At 42.5% G+C, this 26977-nt stretch overlaps 1 protein-coding gene across 8 annotated transcripts in view; it reads right to left on the reverse strand.

Annotated features, from left to right (window-relative positions):
- KIT (KIT proto-oncogene, receptor tyrosine kinase) overlaps positions 1-26977 on the reverse strand; it is an 82791-nt gene that overhangs the window by 43298 nt on the left and 12516 nt on the right. For all 8 annotated transcript variants that reach the window (XM_517285.8, XM_016951725.3, XM_054683131.1 and 5 more), the window contains exon 2: positions 1588-1857. In XM_517285.8, coding sequence (XP_517285.3) covers positions 1588-1857 — 270 coding nt within the window. The remainder of the gene's footprint in view (positions 1-1587; positions 1858-26977) is intronic.

Genomic DNA, 26977 nt, shown 5'->3' on the forward strand with positions numbered 1-26977 from the left:
CTGTCCTTTCCATCTGAAACTCAGGTGCTTCACAAACACGAACTTGACATCATTGAAATAGGTTTGTGTTTTATCCTTGACCAATTTTGAAAGAAAGTTTTCCAAGATAAATTATGCATCTCCCAACCTTACTAATTTATTCTGCAAATAAATGACCTCATGATGGTTGCACTATGGATGGTCCCAGGCCATAGCTAGTTACTGTTTTATCTACTCTTTGTAGGTCACTTGAGTCTAGCTCCTACAATGATGCCCCACCTTCCTTCATTGCTGTAACAGAGATTACTTAAGTATTCAAACATCTTACATTTGTTATAATTAAGGATAGTTCCAAGATACAGAAGATGACTTTCCCTATGAAGAATGTTTGTGAGCCCTGTTAGAGTGATTTAACCAATTCAACAGTTTTCCTCATTTATTCAATTGTCATGATACTCCATTGCCACCTGGAAATTGCAGAATACCTTCCTGAATGTAAAGAACAGCACATGGATTAGCTCAGCAATTACAGAAGCATGCCCTGAGGCGAAGTGGTGACTTACCAGGGTATATCTCTTTGCAGCTACCTACTTCGGAAAGGACAACTGATAAAGCGGAGAGGCACAGTCAAACTTTAGAGTCAGCTTTATTCGCTCCTGATGGAGCATGTTAGAATTTGTACCATCCTGGCTCCCTAACAATTACGTAAGGAAGACAGAACAGATCATCTTATCCAAATACTGTAGTGAGGAACTGAACTCAGGAGGTACCTAAGATCTCCAATCTAGAATAAAAGTATCCATTATTCATTCACAATACCATGGATAAGGCCTCTCAGGGCTGTTTCAAAGACAGCCCCAGTCCAGGGACACCCAGAACTAGAAAATAGAACTCTATTTCTCCTCCCGTCACTTGGATATGTCCCTTAAGCTGCCAGTGGATCAGTTTTTACATCAACTACAAGATACACCCCTGCCCAGCATGCTTACTCTTGAAAAGGCTATTAAAATCACAGACAAATCACTGAACTTGTCATAGGAAATAAAGCAAAGAACTCCAACTACCATATTTATTTTTCTTTTGTTTATAAGAGGTCACATTTTTTTCTATGGACAACTCTACAAAGAACCCATGACAGACATGGGATGTTTAGCTGACCAAATTATTTTTCTGAAATTTACTCCTTAAGAGTGGGCCACATCTTTCGAAGTGTCGGTCTGGTTAGGCCTTGAGAGGCCTTCGGTTCCCTGAAGTGTTTTTACTAAGTGGGAGTATCTAGTATCTCAAGGCATTAAAATGCAGCTTTCCCAAAGGGCCTAATTGATTCTCAGGGTTTACTCAAAGCACCAGCACAAATGGGCTAAACCTACTGTAATCTCATTAGGAAGAGTATCACAGTCCTGCAGTCCTCCAGCTGGGGCCATACCCAAAGCCACTGTGTATCATATCAAAAGATGGGAGAGAACAGTGAAGAAACATGTGTTTTAGGCCTTCTAGACCCAGCCAGAAATATTTTATCTATGGCTCAGTCATCCATATGTCATCCAAAATTAAGAGCAGGATATTAAATTCTTGAAAGCACAGCACTGCAGAAAGCCAAGCATTTACCTCTAACAAACACATAAATGGAATTGCTTAAGCCGTGTTTGTTGGTGCACGTGTATTTGCCAGTGTTGGTGGCTTCTGCCTTCTCCGTGATCCATTCATTCTGCTTATTCTCATTCGTTTCATCCAGGATCTCAAAAGTCCATTTGACAAAGCCCGGATCAGTGCATAACAGCCTAATCTCGTCGCCCACGCGGACTATTAAGTCTGATTTTCCTGGATGGATGGATGGTGGAGACGGTTCCCCTGGACTCACAGATGGTTGAGAAGAGCCTGCCAAGAAAAACAGAATCGTGTTGAGTATGATCTTCTTCCTTGGCGAAATAAAGCACTTCTTCCAATACTGAGTTCCATCTTCTGTGTACTCTACAATAAAAATAGGACAAAGCTGCCCTGCTATTTATGGCTGAAAAGAGAGTTCTGTCTAAAATGTCTTAAGTTCATCTATAAAATTATTTTCTCCAACCCTCAATTAATCCTGAGGGTCAGTCACATTTGGTCCCCAAGCCAGGATGTGCTGAATGCCCCAGCCTTCTCTGGGCTAAACATACAATTGGGTCAAGTTTTCATTCTGAATATGGGCCATCTTCGCAGTGTGGACATGCAGACACCCAGCTTAGAAACAACAGAAACAAAATCTCACACTATGGGGAAAAAGAAAAAAGAAACTACTGGCCTGCCACTCTCTTTGGCAGAATATACATGACCATGACATAGAATAGCTTTTCCTTAAAACTTTGTGAATTCAGTTATTTCTATATAACTCTCTTTACATGGCAATGTTCATCAAAAGGAGAACTATTCACAAATCTCTAAACACTAAGGCAGAAAATGATACACCTGTTTTAACACCCTAATGCCTAAATAGGTTTCCTAGATAGGAAACTATTTCGTTTATAAAGATGCAAACTTTAGGCTCTGAATATGAAACCTGAACCCTAGAAATTTTACAACAGCCAATTCATTCAGCCATGCATGCCTCCATGTATTCAAATACCTATTCATTAATTATCATCTACAAAAGCACCATGCTAGATGCTGGGGAAAAGTCCATGCTAGTGTGACACATGGTCCTCACATACATTTCAGGGTTTAAAGAACAAACTGCTGGCCAGGTGCCGTGGCTCACGCCTGTAATCCCAGCACTTTGGGAGGCTGTGGGAAGATTGCTTGAGCCTAGGAGTTCGAGACCAGCCTGGGCAACGTAGTGAGACCCCCCCCCCCCCACCCAACACATCTACAAAAACTAGAAAAAACATTAGCTGGGCATGGTAGTGGGAACCTGTTTTCCCAGCTACATGGGAGGCTGAGGCGGGAGGCTGAGGTGGGAGATCACTTAAGCCCAGGAGGTTGAGGCTGCAGCAAACTGTGATTGCAACACTGCACTCCAGCCTGAGTGACAGAGTAAGACTCTGTCTCTCTAAAAACAATAGAACAAAGTACTGAAGTAAAACATAGCTATGAGGTTTACTGTCAATCTGAAGAAAAAGCAAGAGGTGGGCTGGAGTGTAACCACATCATAAGGGCAAAGGAGGAGGAGGAGGAGAAGATGACAGCATGAAGAAAGAGCTGGCAGTGAAGTGAGCACAGAGCCTCTAGAGTTATTCAGAAACCAGCCTGGCTAAAAAACAGGGTACCTTGCGGAGCACATGACAGGTGAAACTACGTGGAGTGAAACCAGATCCATCAAGGGTCCTGAACTTCTGGGTGTAAATTCTGGGAATGTACCTCAGGGACCCTGTAGATTCAATTTAGGTTTTTCAGCAGAGAAGTGACATGCATAGTGAGATCCCAGAGAAGATTCAAGGAAATGAGTGAAACATGCTGGTCGCAGGCAGAAGTAATGAGAACCTACAGTAAGGAATTCAGAATAAACAGGAAAAGACACTATAGATTGTCAGAGGAAGGCCATATCAGCGGGATGAAAAAGCAAAAGGTTGACTCAGGGAAGACCTCAGTGAGGAGGCAGAAGGCAAGGTCCCCAGGTGAGATGGGCTGGGGCAGTGTGATAACAAGATTCCCTGGGGCCCTCAGTCACCTCTTGCAGCATGGTGAAGGGAATGGTTCATGCACATCAGATTTACGTCCCCTGCCACCATATGCAAGGTTGCAGATGAGGACTGATCTGAGTGAGCCACACAAGTTCAGGATGGGTGAGGATAGGGGATGGGGGCATATTCTGAGGGGAGGGAACATGAGAGGTGTAATTTGCTCACAGGTACAACCTGGCCAGTAATGGGACTTCTCAGCAGTGGGTTGCTTATGACCTGGAATTCAGATGATGGTGGTCCAGTGACACCTTGTGAAGTTAAAAAACAAGATCAGATCATTAAAGAAAAGGGTTTGAGGAACCAACCAAGCACTGATCTTAAAGGGCTCTTCCAGCCAAGAGGGTGTAGGAAAGGGTCATGAGAGATTTAAGAAAAAGAACCACCAGGAAGAAAAGGGAGAGAGGCTAAGTGGCAAAGAAGGCAATGCAGTACAAAGTTTCAAAGAGAGGGTGGTGGCTCTAAGGGCAGATGCCACAGTAAGATGGCAGGAAATGAACAAAAGACCCCTAATCTGGTTACAAAGAGACTGCTGGAAATTCTAAAGTACAATTTCAATTGAATGGGAAGTGTTGTTTGCTCCAGGGCTACAGGCTGCAAATGCAGACCTCTCCCTTGGGTAGTTCTGGCAGTACAAGACAGAAATAGAGATCTGTAGCCAAACCAGGCTTAAAGGTAAAGAAAACAGGAGACCCCCTCACATGCGAGATAGAAAGAAGAGCACTTGTGGGTAGGGACAGACTGAAGGTGCTTTATAGGCGGGTGGAAATTGTTTCCTGCAGGTGTGTGTATAGATGACCAGTCTCAATTCCTGTTTATTAGCCAAATATTGCCTGTGGTGGCATCAACTGTAGCCCCATTATGTCAAGCAAAGTACACCCCAGATCAAAAGACAGTAAGTCCAATTATAAGCATTAAATATTATTAGGCAGCAACAACATCATAAAGGCTACAGAGTGAGACGTTGAGTCCACTAGGTGCAGCATCTAAATGTGGCAGCAAGAATATGGGCACGCAGTGGCCAGGATTATTTTCAGAGTTGTACAGAGCACTAAATAATAAAAACAGAGGCAGCAATAAATAGAGATGCTATTATTTATATTATTTATTCCTTTTAAAAAAGAACAGTTCCCAATGAATGTGCATGATACTGATAGCAAATTTGACCCAATAATTCTTAAAGAATTTATACTGCAATCTATTTCAATCAATTCCATTTTCTCATGGGTTGATCTGACAGATATAGATAATTACAATCCAGTCAAATAAACATCCTTGACTTCCTGAGACACACCAGGCCAATGCAGCTAAGTCTAGCTGTGTGACATAGGCATATCACCCTAACTCTGTGTCCAAGTTTCCACACCTGGAAAATGAGGATAAGAATACCCTCATCTCATAGAGGTTTTTCTGAGAATCAAGTGAAGTAACACATGCAAGGAGATTAAAACAGGACTGGATAGTTTTTAATACATGCTATCATAGAAAAGCAGGAAAGCCTTTTAGCATACCAAGTGAGAGCCTGGCTCTTGAGTTAGGACTGTCTAGACTTGCATCTTGGCTCTGCCACTAAGTGTGTAACCCTGAGGCAAGTTCCTACTCAACTCTGCCCTCAGTTTCTCATCTGTAAAGTGGGGATAGTAACAGTACTTATTTTATAAGGCTGTTATGTAAAGCTCTTAGAACTATGTTTTGGTACATGGAAAACACATAATAAATGTTAGGCACACTTATTCCAGAAATGGAACTTCTTATTGGCCTTCCAAATCAGTCCGGACTCACCCACTTCCTATGTATGGGAAGAGTTTCCATCATCTGCCAAACATGTTCCTACCTGACTTCCCCCTCTCGGGCAGCACATCCTAGCATTCTTTCCTTCAGAGCCCCCTCCACACACCCTGTATCCCTTCCATTCCTGCTGTCCCACCTGAGACCAGCCAACTACTTCACAGAAGTAATATCCTCTCCTAAAAGACTCCCCACCAGCCGCCACCCACCCCACCCCAACTCATCCTCCCTCAAAACTCTGAGGTCCATCAGCCTAAAACAATATCCTTTTAACAATTCCATCCCCAGCCTCAAAACCACAACAGAGGCAGCAGCAGCTAACAGTAGCAGCTCTTACAACTTTAAAGGAACTGCCATGGGGTTAACTTCTAGCTGTTTTCCCTGGACCCAACCTGCCTCTCCTTAGGCTGACTGGCTAAGGATCCTGAAAACATTCTTTATCCGTTGTCATGCCCATCATCCCTTCTGCCTGTGTCCCTGGGACACATCTTGTCTTGTGTAAAGCCCCGCTGAAGACAGCCTCTTCATGGATGTTGTTCCCTAGCCACTCCATGTTGCGATAACCTGTCCTCACTAAATCCCACCAACAGAGGCAGCCCATCACTCATTTGCCTTGTACTGATGTTCAACTGTGTCCGTATCTCCTACATCCACTCCAAGGTCTTAGATCCTGCAGGTAAGGATCCTAAATCGTACTTTTCCCTCTAGCACAGTAATAAAAACATTTTCTTCAATCCTGAACATATGAAAGAATAAAGACAGGACAGGCTCCTAAACACCCAGTCCCTATAACAGATGTCAACAGTCTACAGATCTATCCCCAAAAGATGACCCATGTCAATTCTGCTGCTCCACCAAGAAAAGCTTGGCTTCATCAAGTCAAACAGCCATGCATCCCTCCAAATAAGGGCTCTCTAAATTCAAGATCATGAGTTCATGCTTCACTTCTAGAGTTTTAAAAAATAATTAAAATAATTGCTACCAGAAGTATTCAGGGTTTTATTTTCAAAATAAATGATTTATAAACTCACATTATAAAATGAAAATAGGGCTTTTATTAGGGTGGGACTGTAATGTTTATTCTCTTTTTTAAATTGTCTTTAATATTGTTATAGTAGTCTCACAATTTTTAAAAAACAAAGTTTTTTTAAAAGAGTAGAGGTTCGTATTAAGAGAACGCCTTTCAAAAAGGTATTCCAACTTAGCTTTGAAATTGCTCTGAAATTCCAAATTTTGAAATGTGCGTGGTAGACAGCAAGTTCTTAACAAATGTTTGTTGAATTGTGTTTTATTTACACCAGGACTTTTTGCATTAGCAAATGTACTTCCCAAATTATGTTTGGCTAAGGCTAATATTAAGAGTTGTTTTCTGTTCCCTGAACACATGTTAATTAATTAACCCAAAAAAAGGATAGGTGGCAAAACCCAACACTCTGGAGACCAACTAGCACTATAAGGAATGATGGCTTTAAGCTAGGAACTCCAGGAACTATTTATTCAGTAAATTCTTACCCCAGCTACTTGATAAGTGCTGAACCTAGAAAATGGCCTTCGCTCTCAAAGAGCATAGAGGAGGAAGCGGACACTTATGAAGAGTCAACAATGCAAGATTTCAGTGATAGCTCAAAATAAAAGAAATGCCTCTGGCTTATAACCTCTTCAGGTACTTGCTATGTCTCCCTCATCAATAGTAGTATAAAATTCAACCTACATAATTGAAAGCAGAAACTCAAACCCATACTTGTACACCAATGTTCCCAGCAGTATTATTCACCATAGCCAAAAGGTGGAAACAACCCAAATGTGGTCCAATAACTTATAAAACCCAATGTGGTCCAATAACTTGGATAAAATGTGGTATATACATACAATGGAACATTACTCAGCACCCCCCCCCCAAAAAAAGTAACATTCTATACATGCCACACATGAATGAACCTTGCAAACAGTATGCTAGGTCAAATGTGCCAGACACAAAGGCATATTGTATGATACCAGTTATATGACGTACCTAGGATAGGCTAATTCACAGAGACAGAAAGTAGAACAGGTTATCAAGGTGTGGGGAGGGAGTACAGAGGGGGGATGGACAGTTATTATTTAATAAGTAGAGTTTCTGTTTGGGATATGAAGAAGTTCTGGAAATGGTTAGTAGTGATGGTTACACAACATTGTGAAGATACTTGGTGCCACATAGAATTGGGACACTTAAAAATAGTACATCCTAAGTTACATGTATTTTACTGCAATTAATGTTTTAAAAACTCAACAATTCTTTAAGGCCCGGCTAAACCTAAAACCTGCCTCAGCTATCTTGACGCTTTTTTATCTGATCACACTGGCCTCTATTATTAGCCTCTGTGAGCCCCTCAATGTTGTTTTAATTCATGTCATTAAAAAATTAATTGCTTCACTATTTTTATTTAGTTTTTCTATACAGTTGAGCTTATACTAAATAAGCATTGGCAGGAAAAGGTCTTTTAACTCTCTGAGCGGAAAGACCTGCAAGCTCTTATTTTAAACCACACTGACCCTGCCCAAGGCATTTTTAATGTCCAATACCATTAAGTTCTTCTCTAGTGTATCTTTGCTCTTCTGCTCACACCATGAGTCATCTGGTTTTATCCCCAAACCTGCTTATGGGAGTTGTATTCGATATTTTATTATGTATAAATTACATGTATAAAGTGCACATTATGGAAATTGGTGAAAAATGAGTGTGTGCTTATGGGGAGAAAGCTGCTAATTCTTCCGTAACTAAGAAAGGCTTTATATGGGTCGCTCAACTAAAGAAAGTCTACTATTGAATTAAATGTGGGCAAACATTAGCAGATCGGAGGAGGGCCTCCAATTTACAAAAACTTGGCGTGGGTTCTGCATTTGGATTGTTTCACAAGTACTCCATTTAAGGACACAGAAATAAGGAATCACAGACTCTGCATTGTGGGTGTGGTGTATGGAAAGAATGGCAGCTCAGAACTTTCCTGAGAAAGCCCATCACTCAACCAAAACTCAAAGAAGAGGCTTTGGCCCTCCATCAAAAGACAGGCAGCTGTCCATCTCCTAGCTGTCCATTAGGCCTATTCTAGTTTTGGGGAAGTAGAGCAGGAAGAACTGCGACTGGGGCAGAGCCTGTGCATTGTAGTTCAACTACTCTTCGGTTCACATAGTGTTTAACCACAATTCGTAAAAATAAAATATTCAAAGCATACCTGTAGTATTTTTTTAACATGTCAATTCACAGACTAGTAGAGACTGCAATTCTAGGCGCAGTGATCTGTGGAAGTAGGAGTGACCTGTTGATGGAGCCCAAGGGTGCTCCCCGGCAACTTCAGCAGTGGCTGGCCCAGGTCAACCATGACTGCAAGGTCTTTCTATCCTTCACAAAAGGCTAAAGCTCCAACAACTGGATTGATAGCTGCGGTTAAAAGTAAGGAAGTCCTTTCTAAACCTGTCCTCTTTTGGACACAAATATAAGGAACTAGACAAAATGGCAGGGAAGAAAACCCACCACATTAGGCCTATTCTAGTTTTGGGGAAGTAGAGCAGGAAGAACTGTGACTGGGGCAGAGCCTGTGCATTGTAGTTCAACTACTCTTCGGTTCACATAGTGTTTAACCACAATTTGTAATAAAAAAGCTAATGATTTGTATACTATACTGTTTCTGACACACTTTTATATCCCCATAGGAATAAACTGGATGAAAACCATGATGGAAGGATCCCAGTAATCGCCCACAACACCCATGAGGCTTTACAAATAAAGAGATGATACTGGAAATAGCGTGCAGATGGGGGAGGGGGAGTATGAGCTCAGTGAAAACCACACAAGTCCTCAAAACACTCTTGCCCAGCAGTGGGGAGACTAAATCAACTCTGAATCACCCACATGAACCAAAGGAAGCCATGCAACAGAGAATCCCAAAAATGTCCCTGTTCTACTATGGGGAGCTCAATGCACCGTCGTCATTAAAGTCTGACCTTTCATCACGCATGTACTGTGTAACCAGAACTAGATGCTCATGGGGGAGCTCACAGCCTTGTGCAGACAAAGACATAATGCTAATGAAATAAAACATCAAGAGGTGACACACGTGCTACAGGCCTGTGCTGCCCAGAAGGACCATGAAAGGGAGTAGGGGAGAGCTGAGCCAGGAAGACTTTGTATATGTGTTTGCACGTGTATGTGTTTCTATGTGTATTCAAGGAAAAGGAAGGCGAAGACAAAGTTCTCAAAGCATGAAGGGGTGTGGTGCTTCAGGAAAAGCTAGTCCTATGGGGACCCCAACCCAACCAAACTGTGAGCTCTCACAATCCAAAGTAAGGTCTCTGTCCAGTGCCAGGAATATACCACCTGCTAAGTGCAGGGGGAAGGAATGTCTACAGTACAGAAGATGCAAAGGGGCAGAAAGGAAAGAATGGTTAAATAATTTGTGGCATCACCCTAAAGAGCAATGCTTTTTCATTGAGGATGTTTGATTGTAAGTCTTTTTTTTATTTTTTTTTTGGAGATGGGGTCTTGCTCTGTCGTCGCCCAGGCTGGAGGGCAGTGGCGCGATCTCGGCTCACTACAGCCTCTGCCTCCTGGGTTCAAGCAATTCTCCCACCTGGGTTCAAGCAATTCTCCCACCTCAGCCTCTCAAGTAGCTGGGATTACAGGGGCACATAACCATACCCGGCTAATTTTTGCATTTTTAGTAGCGATGCAGTTTCACTATGTTGGCCAGTCTGGTCTCGAACTTTTGACCTCAGGTAATCCACCCGCCTCGGCCTCCCAAAGTTGATTATGAGTCTTCTTGAAGGTTGATTTCACTCAGTGGTAAATAATTTTAAACAGTCTTTCATATTGTTTTACATATTGTAATATAGAAGGTAAAATCAAATGTATTTTTTTCAGGAGGAAATAAATGAGCTTTCGAAGAAACTGAATTACTTTACAACCACATATTCCCAAATGTCCCACTTAAACCCGTGGTACCTCCAATCTTTAAAAGTAGTTCCATGGAAAAGTTTGAGAATATGCCTGGACAGATCACACTTTCTCTTAAGTTCAGATCTATCTTTAATCCAGTAATACAGAGATTAAAGCAATTATTTAGGCAGAACTCATGATTAAAATCTGCTCAGGGCCAGGAGTGGTGGCTGACACCTGTAATCTTAGCACTTTGGGAGGCCGAGGCAGGCAGACCACTTGAGTCCAGGAGTTATAGACCAGCCTAGGCAGTATGGTGAGACCACATTTCTACAAAAAATACAAAAATTAGCCGGGTGTGGTGGCACACTCCTGTAGTCCCAGGTACTCAGGAGGCTGACTTGAGAGGATCACCTAAGCCCAAGAGGTCGAGGCTGCAGTGAGCTGAGATTGTGCCACTGCACTCCAGCCTGAGGAGCAGAGTAAGGCCCCATTTCAAGAAAAACAAAAAACCTACTCAGGTTTAGTCACGAGGTGAATGATAGGTAACTGTTTGACATCATCTCCTCCTTACCTTTCATTGTAATATTCCCATGTCCAGGCCTGAGAAACCAGTTCCTTTGGACAATGCAAATTTCTGTTTAGCTTTTAAAAATTAAAGATATGTTCTATCTGCATGCCAGGTCTCAGTACTGTATTATGTACATGATATTTAGTGATTTTACAGAATTTGGACAGTTTAAGGTTTCAAGCAATAGCACTATACCATTTAAAAATGATTAGCCATTTAAAATTCACAAAATAACAGACTTCATTACAGCATATTTAGTTTTTTTTTTTTTAAAGAAGTAGCTCCTTAAGTATATTTCAAGGTTGGTCTAAAGATGATGAATGAATTGACACAGGGGAATCACAGAACAGAGAAATAAAGCTAAAGCTAGAGTGTCAGTAATTAATGGCAAACAAGGCTGGATCAGTAACAAAGCAAGCACTTGTGTAACGTGTCCTCATTGATGAAATGGGAATTGAGCTCCTATCATTTGGCCTGGGAGTACAAAGAAGGGGCTCACAGCCCGGTGGGGAAGACAGACTCACATAATTACCATACAATGAAGCAAGTACAGGCTAAAACAGGGCAGAGTATTATGTAGAACTGAGCTGGGAAACTAAGGCAGTGGGCAAGTGGAGAAGGCTCAGAAAAAGATTCCTAGGGCTCAAAACAAGTGATGTGTGCGGCCAGGCTGAGGGGTAGAAGAGGAGAAAGGTCTATCACTTGGGTCAGGGGAGAAGGGAGAGACATTCAAGACCAAATATCACAGAACTAGTGGAGTCAGTGCCTAGGAGTCACAAAATCATTCAGAATTGCTGCCGGTGTGAGGCTAGAGAGGGACAGAGGGCAGAACCCCCAGAGGCCTCCTCCGTCATGGTAAGGGGGTGAGCTGCAGATGTATGTTTTAGGAGGACTCCTCTGGGAGCAGTGAAGGACAGTGCAAGGGGAACAGAATTGGAGAAAGGTCAGCCAGGAGACAACCAGTCAGCGACCCAGAAAAGAGCTGATGAGGGCATCAACCAGAGGTGGTGGGATGAAGGGGAGGGGTGGCTTTATGCCAGGTGAGCCTGGGACCTTGGGTGGGCTGGCCCTGGACAGTGAAGAAGCAAGGAGAAAAATATCCCTGGTTTTGTCTTACATGATGGGGAGATGGGGTGCCAATAGATTGGAGGGGTAAAACAGATTTTGAGGCATTTGGCCCAGCAGGCAGCAGCAAAAAGGTTCTGGAAACTGGAGGCAGGAGGTGGGGTATATCCACAGATACACTCTGGAGTCTTACTGGCACACAGAGGGTGGTAGTGGTGTCCATGAAATCCCCCAGGGAGGGAGTGGAGACTACAAAGAACAGAGGGGCCAGGGAGAAATGACAAGGCCCAGGGTGGCTGAAGTAGGATAGAGATGACAATGACTCCACTGCTAAAGGAGAACCAGGAAATTCCAGATCAGACAGTGCACAGGGCCTTCTATAGAAGGTTGGTGCAAAAGTAATTGTGGTTTTTGCCATTACTTTGAATGGCAAAATAGATGGACACTAGAACCTCAGGACAAGGTAGTAGGCTGGGGAGGAGAGAAGGATGGGGAACCCACCCCCAAGTCTCCAGGGCACAGGACTGGCCACTGACAGCAGTGAGGAGAAACAATCATAGAACTCATACACTCATTAGCAATCCCAGCTGCATGTCGGAACCACCAGAGCTTTGCCCACAGTAGTCAAACCAGGATCTCTAGATGCAGGGCCTGGCAACTGGTACAGCAGAAGCAGGCCTGGCCATTGGTATGGCAGAAGTGGGACATGGAAGAAGGGAGCTTTGTCGTGCTGCTGGGGGAGCAGCAACTGTGGGGACTGGCTGGTGTCAGGGAGGAGTTTGGGGGACGAGGTGGAGGGATGACCCTCAGAGTCAGTGAGTGTGGGGGACAGTGCCTGATGGCAGCATGAAGACACAGGGTGCTTCCAGAGGGCTCAGAATGAAGAGTTGGGGAGATGAACATCCACAGAGGAAGATGGCAATAAAGTAAGAAGGAACTCAGGGGAGGGATAGCCAGAGGGATGACTAGAAGGGCTCCTAAGTTGACCTGCCCAGGAGCTGATGCATGTGTCCATAAGGTGCAGAAGCCCATTTTGGGCTCAAGCCCCCCCTTTTTTGGACCTACTCTTTTCAGGAAACTCTCAGTGGTACAAAGGAGCCCATGGTACATGTGGGTCCCACATTTCCAAGGACATGTGAGACGAAGTGGTTCCCAGGCTCGCCAAGGCTAGAGAGGGATGTCACACTGCACACAAAGGCACATCCTTTGCAGCGGAGGCAGTCAGGCTGCACCACCCCACCCCACCCACCTTCCACCCGCGCACCTCTGTGTGGGCGTTCAACCTGGGTGGATTCACCTGTGGTTTGAGCCCTTCCTGCCTCTGCTACTGAGTAGTTTCCTCCTCAGGGCCAAGTCAGCCCTTCAATTTTCTGCCTTAAACCACACGGACATAGGCCAAGGTATCATTTGTGCCGATCCCACCTTTCCTGTAGCATTTTCATGTTCTGCTTTTCTGTCTTTTATTTTTGTGATCTCTGGGCAAATCAGACAGACTTCATTCTCTGCAATGAAGCATTTCCCCACTCACATTCCTCAACATTGCCCAGCTGGGAGATTCATTTTAGTGCAACCCTCACCTTGACTCATTCCTTCCACCAGTTCCCAATTCACAAGCGTGCCACCTGGTGGCAAAAGAAGATGCCCTTGGGCTGCTTCTGCTTTTTGAACAGCACTCCCAAGATAGAGAACATGTTAAATGTTCTGTGTGCTTCTAAGGAAACTTACTAAGAGGACCCAGCAGCAACGACTCAAGCTTCCAGTGAGTGTGTTTTAGAGATAGGACATCTGTCAAAGCTTTTCTCAGGCTGGAGAAGACAAGCAAAATTATTAAATGTTCGGTGTCTGTTAAATATTTAATATTTGTATATATTAGATGAAATGTATAAATGCATACTTTTGCAGGTAGTTACACTTGGGTTTTGGGGGTTTTGTCTTCCCCACCCCCCCCCCCCGCATTTTGGTGGAGAACGAGGTCTCACTATGTTGCCCAGGCAGATCTCGAACTCCTGGGCTCACGCTATTCTCCTGCCTCTGCCTTCCTAAGGGCTGGAATTACAGGTGTGAGCCACCGCGCCCGGCCATAACTGCATACTTTTGCTCTTAAGCAATTAGTGAAGGATGTGAAGGGGAAAATATATACTGGTAGAGACATAGCAGTTCTGGATTCTAAATCATTAGGCAAGTTACTTAGGTTCTCTAGGCCTTGTTTTTCTCATTTGACAAAGTAAAGAGTTAGTCTAAAGCCACTAACAATTCTAAGATCTGTAATTAAATGCTTAGAAGAAATAAATGCTGAGGCGATGGGATAACCCCAATTATCCTGATTTAATCATCCTACATTGTATGTTTGGAATTAAACACGTAGGCCATTGGAAGGTTAAGATAGGCCGGGCACAGTAGCTCACACCTGTAATCCCAGCACTGTGGGAAGCAGAGGCGGGAGGATCACTTGAGACCAGGAGTTTGAGACCAGCATGGCCAATATGGCGAAACCCCGTCTCTACTAAAAATACAAAATTTAGCCAGGTTTGGTGTAGCATGCCTGTAATCCCAGCTACTCAGGAGGCTGAGGCACAAGAATCGTTTGAACCAGGGAGGCAGAGGTTGCAGTGAGCCGAGATTGCGCCACTGCACTCCAGCTCGGGTGACAGGGCGAGACTCTGTCTTTAAAAAAAAAAAAAAAAAAAACGGTCAAGACAAAGAAATATCGGCCGGACGCAGTGGCTCACATCTGTAATCCCAGCACTTTGGGAGGCCGAGGCAGATGGATCACTTGAGGTTAGGAGTTCAAGACCAGTCTTGGCCAATATGCTGAAACCCTGTCTCTACTAAAAATACCAAAAAAATTAGCCGGATATGGTGACATGTGCCTGTAATCTCAGCTTAGGAGGCTGAGGGAGGAGGATCACTTGAACCTGGGATGTGGAGGTTACAGTGAGCCAAGACTGTGCCACTTCACTCTAGCCTGGGAAATAGAGCAAGACTCCATCTCAAAAAAAAAAAAAAAAAGAAAAAAAAGACAAAGAAATCTCTTACATTAATAAAAATTCAGTGCTTGGGCCAGGCACGGTGGCCCATGCCTTTAATCCCAGAAATTTGGGAGGTCAAGGCGGGAGGATTGCTTACCCGGGAGCTCGAGACCAGCTTGTGCAATGTGGCTAAACATCATCTCTGCAAAAAATACAAAAATTAGTCGGGCATGGTGGCATGTGCCTGTACTCCCAGCTCCTTGGGAGGCTGAGGTGGGAGGATCGCTTGAGCCCAGGAAGTTGAGGCTGCAGTGAGCTGTGATCGTGCCACTACACTCCAGCCTGGGAGACAAAGAGAGATCCAGTCTCAAAAAAAAAAAAAAAAAAAGAAAATTCAGTTCTTGTACGTAGAAAGCACTCAAATGTTTGTGGCAAGAATGAATAGCAGTGATTCTCTTATAATATAAATATATAACTAAACATCTACTTTGTTTTTGTTTGTTTTTGAGACGGAGTCTCGCTTTCCCAGGCTGGAATGAAGTGGCACGATCTCGGCTCACTGCAACCTCCGCCACCATGCCCAGCTAATTTTTGTATTTTTAGTAGAGTCGGGTTTTCGCCACGTTGGCCAGGCTGATCTCGAACTCCTGGCCTCAGGTGATCCACTCGACTTGGCCTCTCAAAGTGCTAGGATTACAGGTGTGAGCCACCATGCCAGGCCTACTTTGTTTTTATACTACTCTTTGGACACAGAATTAGAATAAGGACCTAAACATGAAATTTGACTTACGGCTCTGACATCTTATAATTAACTATGAAGATGCAAGTATCATTCAACACTCAAAGACGGACCTTTCTTAGCTAATTATGTGGTCAGACTTCTCCTAGATACACACACCTTACCAGCAGCAAAGACCTTCATAGGACTACTTAATATATTCTCTTCTCACTCACTCATCCTAACAAAAATACAACCTAATGCTTGAGGAAAGACCTCCCCTTTTGATCTCAGAGACAGACTAAGAGGAAACCTTTCTCTGCCATTACGAAGTCAGTCTTTGGGGAGTTGGATAAGGTCTGGATGTGACAAGCAAAATATACTGGGATCCATCCCTGAGCAGAAAGGAGGAACTTTCTCATTTCCAGTGGGTTCTTCCCAAGAGCCCAGCACAGTCCCCCGTTTCCCCGCACCCCCCACCCCATCCCCGCTGCCGTAAATATGTAGATTTCTGTGTTTTGATTTCTGGAAAGCACATATTGAAACGTGAACCAGAAAAGCACTAAGGATTGGAATCCAATAAACACCAGAACAAGGCCCTCACCATCTGTGAAGTTTGGGGTCAGGGTAGCGAGCTCGTCCCTTCTTTGAACATTTGCTTCCTTCACTTAAAGAACAATTCAGAACAAAGTAAAAAGAAACAGGTCAAAAGAGCATGGCAAAGGTCAGCCACACTAGTCAAAGACTTCACCCCCCAAGACCTAGGACATACAAAAGGGAGCCCTGGTGCAGTCTCACCTCCGAGCAGATCCTCCTGGCTGCACACTCCACAAACAGATGGGCATCGCCAGATTCTTGCAACAAGATCCTGCAGGAGGACCTGTCAAGTGCAAACTGCCTTCATGTTAGCACTGTCCTGGACAGGTGCGGGTGTGGGCGAGTGTGAGCTAGGCGCTCCAATATTCACTAATCACCAAATTTCCTCCTATCAGGAAACTCAAACTTCTGCAAAATGTCAATTCCCTGCAGGCTCAGGAGGGGAAATGGGGTTTTGAGGAAGACAAATAAGGCCGGCACGGTGGCTCATACCTGTAATCCCAGCACTTTGGGAGGCCGGGGCATGTGGATCACCTGAGGTCAAGAGTTCAAGACCAGCCTGCCCAACACCGTGAAACCTCATCTCTACCTAAAATATAAAAAATTAGCCGGGCGTGGTGGTGGGCGCCTGTAGTCCCAGCTACTCGGCAGGCTGAGGCAGGAGAATCGCTTGAACTGGGGAGGCGGAGGTTGCAGTGAGCCGAGATCATGCCACTGCATTCTAGCCTGGGCAACAAGAGCAAAACTCCTTCTCATTAAAAAAAAAAAAAAAAAAAAAAAAAAGGACGAATGAAAACTTCAAGACATAAAAAAGTGTGACAACCCTAAACTCTAGTTCTAACTTATGGCATCTAATTTGAATGATATCAAATGAAACATAGATAAGTGAGAGGCTGATTAACATTTATACATACACATATGCCTATCTGTGTGCATGTGTATATATACACATATATCTGGCAACTGGGGCATTTAAGAAATGTTTTACTATGGTAAAATATACATGACATAAGATTTACCATTTTAACCTTGCAAGTATACAGTTCAGTGGCATTAAGTACATTCACATTGTTGTATGGCCATCACCATTATCCATTTCCAGAACTTTTTCATCATCCCAAACAGAAATATTGCATAATGACTCACCATTCTCTGCTCCCTCCAACCCCTGATCAACATGATTCTACTTTCTGTCTGGATGAATTTCATTATTCTAGGTACCTCATATAAGTGGAATCATACACTATTTGTCCTTTTGTCTCTTGCTTGTTTAACTCAATATAATGTCTGCAAGGTTCATCTATGTTGCATCATTTGTAAAAGTTGACTTCCCTTTTAAGGCTGAATAATAGTCCACTGTGTATATGCTATATTTTTGTTTATCCATTCGTCTTGACATTTTATTAATATTATTTCCCTAAGGCATTTTTAAAACCTGTCTTCAATTATGATCTACATTTTATAAAGGCCTGATTTTCTAGCTCTTAAAAATGCTATAAATTATACTTGACTCAGATACTTAAGCTAATTTTCATTATAATGGGTAAATCAGTACATTTTGCTAGTGAACATACTCTGAAATCCTGCTTTAATGGGCCTGTCAAATAGGGAAAATTGCACCTTCCCCTCCATCCCACACTGAACAGACAGGACATTTTTCCTTCTATTTCCACTTTCAAAAATGTCACTTTATAGCCATAGGGATGGTTTATACCAAAGGAAGTAAAAACAAATTATTAATAAGAAAAACAAGTTTTATCTGAGGCCATTGCTAGAAAAAAGGTTACTGCCCTTGATAACTGTTCTGCAGATAGACTTCAATTATCAGCAGCAGAACAGTTCACCTACAGCTCCGGATAACAAGCAGAGGCAAATCTCCTTTCTCCCCTCTCTGGAGTTGGTAGAAACATTCAGGGAGCCCCTTTTCACTTGCCTTTGTGTTACCCTGCCATAGAGGAGGATCTGTTTTTTAAGTGCTAGAGAGAGCCAATTTCCAGGAAGGCAGTGCATGTGTTTTAGAATATGAGTTTAATTTAAAGGGCTCACAAGTGAGCAGCTCACAGTGTCACTCCTTGGAGCAGGGCCCTCAGCTCTAGAGGGACAAGGTAAAGGGTGCACTTGGGTGGAGGCAGAGGAACTCACCCTGGGTGGCCTCGGTGTTTCTCATAGAATAATACAAGGCTGTCTCCTTCAGTGAGTCTTCAAGGGGGCACAGCAAAGGTGGGGGAGGGGGTCATGTTAGCAACTTACTCTCAAATGGTTCAGAAAAAAATACGTATATAAAACAAAATACATGTGGCAAAATGTTAACAACTGGTGTACTGGAGTTCTCTGTACCAATCTTGCAATTTTCCTGTAAGTTTGAAATTATTTCCAAAAAAGGAGCTTTAAAACAAAAAGTGGGTCCAGCTTTGTAACTTTACTCAGCAATATTGGAAAGTCTAGAAGGAGGATCAGACACTGGAAATTAAGGTGCTTCTCTGAGCTTGGGTGAGCAGATGAAAACAAGAGGAATATTATGAAAACAGGTGTGGGTTTTGGAGTCAGACATGCATGGATTGCAATGTGAGACTTTGGGAAAACTCATTTGACCTCTACAAACTTCAGTTTTGACATCTATAGGGGTAAAATAGGTCAGAATCTCCACCTTCAAATCCTTTAAATGCTTTATACTCAAATAAAATGGTCCTGTTGTTACTACTACTATAATTACTGCACTTGACAGCAAGAAGAGAAGAGAAGGGGGTAAGGCAACGTGAAGGAGCAGGGAGACAGCCTCACAGGGATTGGGGGAGGGAGAGAAGGAAGGAAGGAAGGAAGGAAGGAAGGAAGGAAGGAAGGAAGGAAGGAAGGAGCGAGCCAGCCATGGAATGCATTGAAGCTATGAAGAAAAATGGCAGCTGATGAAGATAAAGGAAACAGACAACATAGGTTATCAAAGCACAAAATTATAGTTCTTCCTGCTATCAACACTCCTGGCAGATGGTAGCTACAGTATTCTGACAGTGAGTGAGGAATTGTGTTTATAATTTTTCCCAAATTAACTGTTTTATTACATTCACTTAATCTAGTAGACGTTTACAATAGGTATAAGAGAATATGTTGAGCCTCAAATGTAAAAAACAAAAACCACACAACAATCAATCAACGTGCAAATAAAATAGTGAACAGATTACCAGTTCCTCTATCAAAAGCAAGATTCCCATTAAGCACGTCAGCCTCTTTACCCTCTAGGTCTTGAAACCCCAATCTTTCACAAAACATGAGCCCTCATTCTCAATATATGTATTTTTATAAGCTATTGTCAAGCTTTCTATTAAATCAGCAAGGCTGAGTTTCTTATTTTAGACAAATGTCCCAATGTTGCGCAGCTGTTGCTTCTGAAGGGCAACTTCCATGCCTTTACCTTCTAGAATAGGAATAAAAAACACTGGCTTCAACCAGGCCAAAGTAAATTGACTAAAAGGCAAAGGAGTGCATATCTTCTAACAAATAGATTTGGAAGTGGGTGGGAAGAAACACAACCCACAACCCCCAGCCTGCCATCAACTTCTGTGACAGAAGGAGGCAGTGTTTCTTGGAAGCCCCGAGGAAAGAGGAGGCAAGAGTCATTTTCCCTGAAAACCTTCCGGGGCCACCTTTACTCCAGGCTGCTGGCTTCTGACCCATGTATTATGAATGTCTGCAAAAGCAAAGGAGTTCTTCCTTCCCCATATCCCTGAAATACTGATACTCAAGAATTTCTCTCTGGTGTCCCACAGGGCAGACCCCAAGTTAGAACCAAGTTATGAAATTTCGCTGCCACAGTGCCAGGGACCTGCCTTTCCCATAGTAGAATGAGATGGTGGTGGCAAATGTTCCTGGGACGAGGGTGGGGATGAGAGTGGGGATGGGGGTGGGAGGGATGGAGGGGTCTAAAGCTCAGGTGACACCTCAATCAAAATGTAATATATTAACCAGCCCGTATGTCCTAACAACAAAGATGAGGACTGCTCCACCATTCATTCATCCAATAATAAAGCTTGCTGTGTGCTGGGCCCTTGGGACAGTCAAGAGGGCAAGAATTCCCCACCCCTCACCCATAGAGTTTATATTTAACTCCACATCAGCAATAAACCAATAATTATACAATTAGGTAATTACAATGTGATAAGTTCGAACAAGCACGCTGTACAATGAGGGCTGATCTGACCTACCCTGGGAGGTCAGAGAAGATTGCAAAGGACGGGTGGGAGCTGGGCTGTGAAGTGCACTAGGAGGCCAGGGAGAAGCATGAGGCCCCTGGCAGTGGACAGAAGGGCAGCTCCTGCAGAGGCCACAGATGGGTGGATAGGAGCTGGACACCTTTGGGGGTGCAGCGTGCACTCACAGCCAACAATGAGGCAAGTGCTGTGTGCAAAATGGAGATCAAAACGAGATACTGGAGGCTTGAAAGGGATCTACGGAGACAGACTTTATTCCAAGAGCACTGGGCAGTCTCTGAAAGGTTTTAATCAGGGTAGGACACAATCGTATTTGTCCTCTGAAAATACCACTCTTCCCCTGCTCCCTCCACCCATGCAGGTTTCTCGAAGCCTCTACTGCAGCACTGTCCCATGGTACTCCAATTGTCTGTTTTCCTGTCTGGACTAACCGAAACTCATATCTATCTTTCTTAGTCTGACACAAGGAGAACTCAGAATTGCACCCTGGTCTGACGTTCTGACATTAAGAGAATTGAAGCATCCACGAGGGCTTTAACTTTTTAACTAGCACAGCCTGACAGCTGTGACAAAGCCCAGTAATTTTTACACTCAAGGCCAGTGGTTCTCAAACTTTCGCCTGCAGCAGAATCACCTGGAGAGCTTGTTAAAACAGATGGCTGGGCCCTGCTCTCAAGAGTTTCCAACTCAGCGGGTTCCCGGGTGGGGGCGGAGAGTTTGCATTTCTAACAAGTCCCAGGTGATCCTGATGCTGCTGGTCCAGACCACACTCGGGAACCCAGCTACCAGAAGAAACTCAGGGCATTAGCGCAGCAAACAATTTTACCAGGATCTGTATCTTGGAACTCAAAGCAAACCTGCAAAAACAGATTTTCTTGAGTGAGCAAATCTGCCTGGCTTTTACACCTAGAAATCGGCCTAGCACTGGGTCCCCCTGACAAGCTTTGGCAGCCAGTCGGGCACAGATTTCTCGAATCCCCAAGCTTTAGAAGTGGGAAATGTTGCAGAATTCTCCAGTCACAGCTACGGGACTCCAGAATAGTGACACCGGGTGGCAAATACAACTTCTGCAGCACATCAGACCTCAATCTGGTGCACTACATCCGAGAGCCCGGAGCCCACATCCACAGCCCATACTAATCCAGTGAGATCCTCTGAGCTGCCATTTGTAGTGAGTGAAAAACAGCAAATATCCTCCTTGGACAGTCTGTGTTCTTCCACACAGCCCTATGAAATACCAGATATTTCTTGGTGAGTAGTCAGATACCATTCACCAATTTTCTAAATTGCTAATCAGATAATTGCTGCAATAGTTAATTCTGCAGCCATTCTACATTTGAATAAGCAAAACAGAAAATAATTAGGCCAAAACAATCACATTGGTTTAAAAGCACACTAATGGACAAAATTGGTTTATTCAAATTTGTTTCAACATTCATCAGAACGCTTGCTGGTCAATTTGCTTAATGAGTATTCACTTTTCCCTTAATTTTTCTTGGGTGACATTCACTTAGAGCAATACATTAAGCCTGTTTCCCTTTGCAAAGAATTCTTAACAACCAGCCCTGTGTTTGAAATGACTTCTTCTCAATCTTTTTGTGGAAAACAAGAGGAAATGTCTAAAAACAATCTTGCTCTATCTTCCAGAATTTAAATAACAAAAGTTTCCAGTATGTCTATTGAGAAATCTGTCCTTATTCTTTATATGGCTTTAGGATAATGGCCATTCCCAAAAGCAGAGGGGTAAGAGGTCAATTCTAAAATTGTAACCTTTTAGTAGGTAATTTAAATCAATGGCCAATTGGAGGAAAACTCAGGTTGGAGGAAGGAAATTTAGTATTTCTGGAAATCTAAATTAATATCATGTCAATCCCTAGCAGCATTTTTTCCAGAAATGATTATAATTAGAGATATGCAAATTCTTCAGTGGGGGAAAAAAATCAGAGAAAAATACACCTAATTAAGAAATGCTGTTATCTTTATTAGATGATATTAAGTATAAATGTGATTTAATACTTTTAGAACTGTAAAATAGCACTCTCTCCTTCAGAACTCAAGGAATCTCACACCAAACAAATAATGACAAAAGCATGTCAGTTCTTATAAATTTTTCTCAGAAATAACAGCTCAGCAGTGAGTTTCCTGGCACTCGGATGATTTCAGCCACTATATTTTCTCATAAACAATAAGCTTAGAAAGCTAATGTTAGGTAGGCCATACAGTGTTCATTTCCATAGTAATCAGTTTTCAGATAGTTACAAATTTTTAATAACTTATTTTGGAAGCAAAGCATTTTGAAAAACAGCTACCTCTGAGTTGAGATTTCAAGACAGGACTTTAGTCCAGATTTCGTTGACCCAAAGGTTGCCAAATTTTATGTTAAAATGTCAATATAGATTCTGGGAAGATGGTGGTGGCAGCATAATTATTGACTCTCCCCAACCATAAAAACTGACAGAGAGCAGACTCAAAAACCATGGACAACATCCACAACAACTCTAGATGACAAACTACCATCAGCTACAGGAACCACTATCAGGCACTCACTGGAAAGCTCAGAGGGTCATCCTGAGAGTAGACAGAGAAAAAAGTTCCAGTTTAATTAGTGAGTGCGGAGAGGGCTGTGCCACCTGTATGTCCAATGTGCCAGAATGTTCTGGAGTGGGAGGGGTCTGATTCCTATGAATTAGCAAGCCAAGGCAAAGCCCCACACTGGGGAGAAGCTGCTGGGGATGAGATCTAAGATGAGGAAATAGGGGCAAAGGTAAGGGAAAGTCTGGGCAGGTGAGCAGTGTGGGTAGGGACAAAAAAAAAAAGTCTTAGGATATAGGAAAGTAGAGTTCATATTTTTATTACCACTTTATGAAAACAACTATGAGGCCGGGCACGGTGGCTCATGCCTGTAATCCTAGCACTTTGGGAGGCCAAGGCGGCTGAATTGCCTGAGCTCAGGAGTTCAAGACCAGACTGGCCAACATGGTGAAACCCCGTCTCTACTAAAAATACAAAAAATTAGCTGGGCGTGGTGGCACATGCCTATAATCCCAGCTACTCGGGAGGCTGAGGCACGAGAATCACTTGAACCAGGGAGGCAGAGCAAGACTCTGTCTCAAAAATAAAATAAAATAAAATGAAAACAACTAAGAGAGTCTCCTAAATCTCTGATGCTAGGAAATCTACACTGGCCCTCCTAAAAGTATAGGAAAACTCAGTTAACAACAGAAAAGAATCCAGTTGAATTCCATATAGTTATTTTTAAAGAAAAACTAAGGAGCAGAATGACATCCATCGTGTAAACGATAAAATCATGCCAGAAGGGCACAAAGGAAAGCTATGACCTAATATTTCAGAAGGAGCCAAGAGAAATTAACTAAATGAAAGAAGCTATGAAGAACAGCATAAATCAGAATTTTTAAAACTCAGAAATGAGTTGATTGAAGAAAATTAGAAAATTAAAATTTAAAAATGGAGGCAAAAGAACTAAGAATTAAAAATAAAGAAAATAATCATTTCAGAAATGACAGGTAAAGACAACACGAGAGCAAATAAAAATGAACAGTGTCTTAAATGAACCAGAAGATGGAAAGGAGGAAAATTTTTCAATTCAAATGAATTATGACGTGGTTAAAAGGATTTGAGAGAAAGTGGCAGATACAGAATACAGGCTAAGAAGGTCTAACATGAATAATGGGAGTTCCTAAAGCCAACAAAGATCAGAACAAATGGTAAATGAAATCTTTATTGGAGAGGAAATAAAAAAGAACTCTTAAAATTACACATTAAAGCAGCAAGCACATTGTGTGTATGAAAAAAAAAAATCAACCTACAGCAGCCAATACTATAAAACTAACTAGTGGACTTTAAAGAATAAAGGTGGAGAAACATTCCTTTGGGTATCTAGGCAAACATACCAAGTTAAATTTGAGGGATAGAAAATAAGATTATCATCAGATTTTGACGCCACTTTATGGCAAAATGCAATACAGTAAAATAATAAAGGTATCCAAGCAAAGATAAGATGGGCCAGCAATTTTATACTAGCCAATCTGACCTTTAAATATACAGACTACACACTCGCCGTTGTGGACATATAATTCAGGAACTACTTCCCATAAGGCATCTATTAGAGGGTGCGTTTCAGAAAACCAAAATGCCAGGAAAGCCATGATATAAAGACTGGCCGCCAGCATTAAACAGATATTTACCTGTACAGCTAAGACTAAATGATGGTAACAAGGGAGATAGCAGAGTATATAATTGCTGTATGCTCTGAAAAATGAGTATAGCCATCAGAAAAATGGGGAATAGGTGAAGTTCCGAAAGTAGAATATGCTTGCTGATTGCCTTTTAGATATTAACTGGAAGTAAAAGAATATTACTTCCAATCCCCAGCTCAGGAGAGTAAAGAGAGAGCAAAGAACAAACGCTGGCTAATTTAAATATTATGGTAGCAACAATGGAAAATAGTCCCCCAAAAAACAGCAGACAAGGGTATTATAGAAAGGTATCAGTCTGAAGGCAACCATTAAAACCAAAAATACAAATCTAACAAAAAATATGAATCTTCACAAATACCCAAAGGTACACCAAAAAGAGAAAGCAGAACAAGAGAACACACCACTTACACAGTACCCTCATTAAAAAAAAAACCAAACTGAATATGATCAAACGTCTAAGTCCCCAATTTACAGGAAATATTCAAAATGGTACAGGTGAAGAGACCAAGTAATGCAATCAGAATGAAAAGCTGCACAGGACAACTGCAGTTTCCTTAACAAAAACGGGGCTAACACCTACAGAGAAGAAATGACTTAAAGGACATATCAACCAATTACAATGTGTAGATCTTGTTTGCTTTCTTTTAAATGTACATACATTTGTTTATATTTTTATTTATCTTCAATAGGAAAATGTGAATACTATTCAATGACATTATGTAATTATATTTATTTGGAAGTGTTTGACATTGGCATCATCATTATGTTCAGAAAAGAAGGTCTTTGTAGTTTAGGACTACATACTGAAAATATTTATAGATGAAATTCTATGATGCTTGAGACATGCTTCCCAATAATGGGAAGATAAAGTGGGTAGAGGCCGTATTGGTAAGTGTTGAAGCTAGATGGTTATATGAGGGTTCATTACACTATCCTATTTGAAATGTTGCCATAAATAAAAATATACTTTTTTTTAAAGTTCAGTTCTTTCATATTGAAAAATGGCTGCTAACACATTTTCAAACAAGCCAGGGAATACTCTAGAAGTCATAGACTCCTTACTGCTTTTTTAACCCTTCCCTAGTCAACTAATAAATTTAAATAGGGTTTACTTAAATGTAGACCCTGAAATTCTCACCCAAAACAATAGCTGCTAACCAGTGATAATTACTGTAAATAAAAGGAATTGTGAAACCTGGAGCAAATATATTTAAGCAGCTGAGTTCATAATTAGTTAAGCAGCCACCTATAGACCTAATGCTGCTAATTTCATTGAAATTGTCAACTGACACCCAGACAAGCACCTCAAGATTCCTCCTTAATACCTTCAACCAAGGCTATGGTCACTAGGGATGCCTTCCTGCCCATATTCCAAGAGGGTACCACTTTTTATCCCCAGACAGCCTTTATCTTGGATTCCTTCTCGAGAACCAGAACAATACCATCTGCAGCAAGAGTCCTACTCCAGTGCCCAAGAATTGATGGAGAAGGAACTTTCCCATCCTGAGGAATGCAATGGTGTCAGTTCTCAATTTGAGGCGTCCTTCATTTGAAACTGGAGAGCTTATCATTTCATGGAACTGTGAAAGGCCACTCTAAAGTGAAAACACAAAAAGCCGGATGAAGTCACCCTGTCACCTCTCTGCTGGCACCTCACCCAGGCCAGCTACAGTAACAAGAGCATTGAAACTTGACATGCAGTAGGGCTGATGGTGGCTAAATGGTACCGTGTCAAACAGACCGACAGTTATTACAACAGTTATTATTAAAACTGAAGTCTGTCATATTTTTTTCCCCAGGGAAAACCTTTATTTTTATATTTAGGTTTGATGAATGAACAGCCATGCAGAAATGTGATTGGACACAAAGGATCTGGCCTAACAGTGATGGACGGAGTGGGGAAACTCAGCAAGGCCGCTCTGTACAATTCCCCTTCCCCTGGGGATGGGGCAGGACCCCTCAGGAATGAGGGTCTTCCAGGAAGAAGGGAGAGTGAACTTGCTAGGTTTTATGACTGGCTTTGGGAGAGAGGAGTTCTAGTTTCTATGACCTGCCTTGGGGAAAAAGAATTCTGGTTTCTGTGACTCACTTTGCGGGAGAAAAGGGAGCAGGAACCAGGAGGAAAGAACAGAGACCTGGCTTCTGAGGCTTTCCAGTCTCCTCTCGGTCAGAGTAGTTCGCACGCCAAGGTGCCATACTTTGGGGTTTAATGAGCCCTGACAGCAGGTCCTTGCAGTTTTCACAGGCAACTTGTGATCCAAGTAATTAGCTTTCAGTCCCCCAATTTCACAGGACTTTATAGCAAA

The sequence above is a fragment of the Pan troglodytes genome, chromosome 3 (genome assembly GCF_028858775.2).
Source record: "Pan troglodytes isolate AG18354 chromosome 3, NHGRI_mPanTro3-v2.0_pri, whole genome shotgun sequence".
In the NCBI taxonomy this organism is placed as follows: Eukaryota; Metazoa; Chordata; class Mammalia; order Primates; family Hominidae; genus Pan; species Pan troglodytes.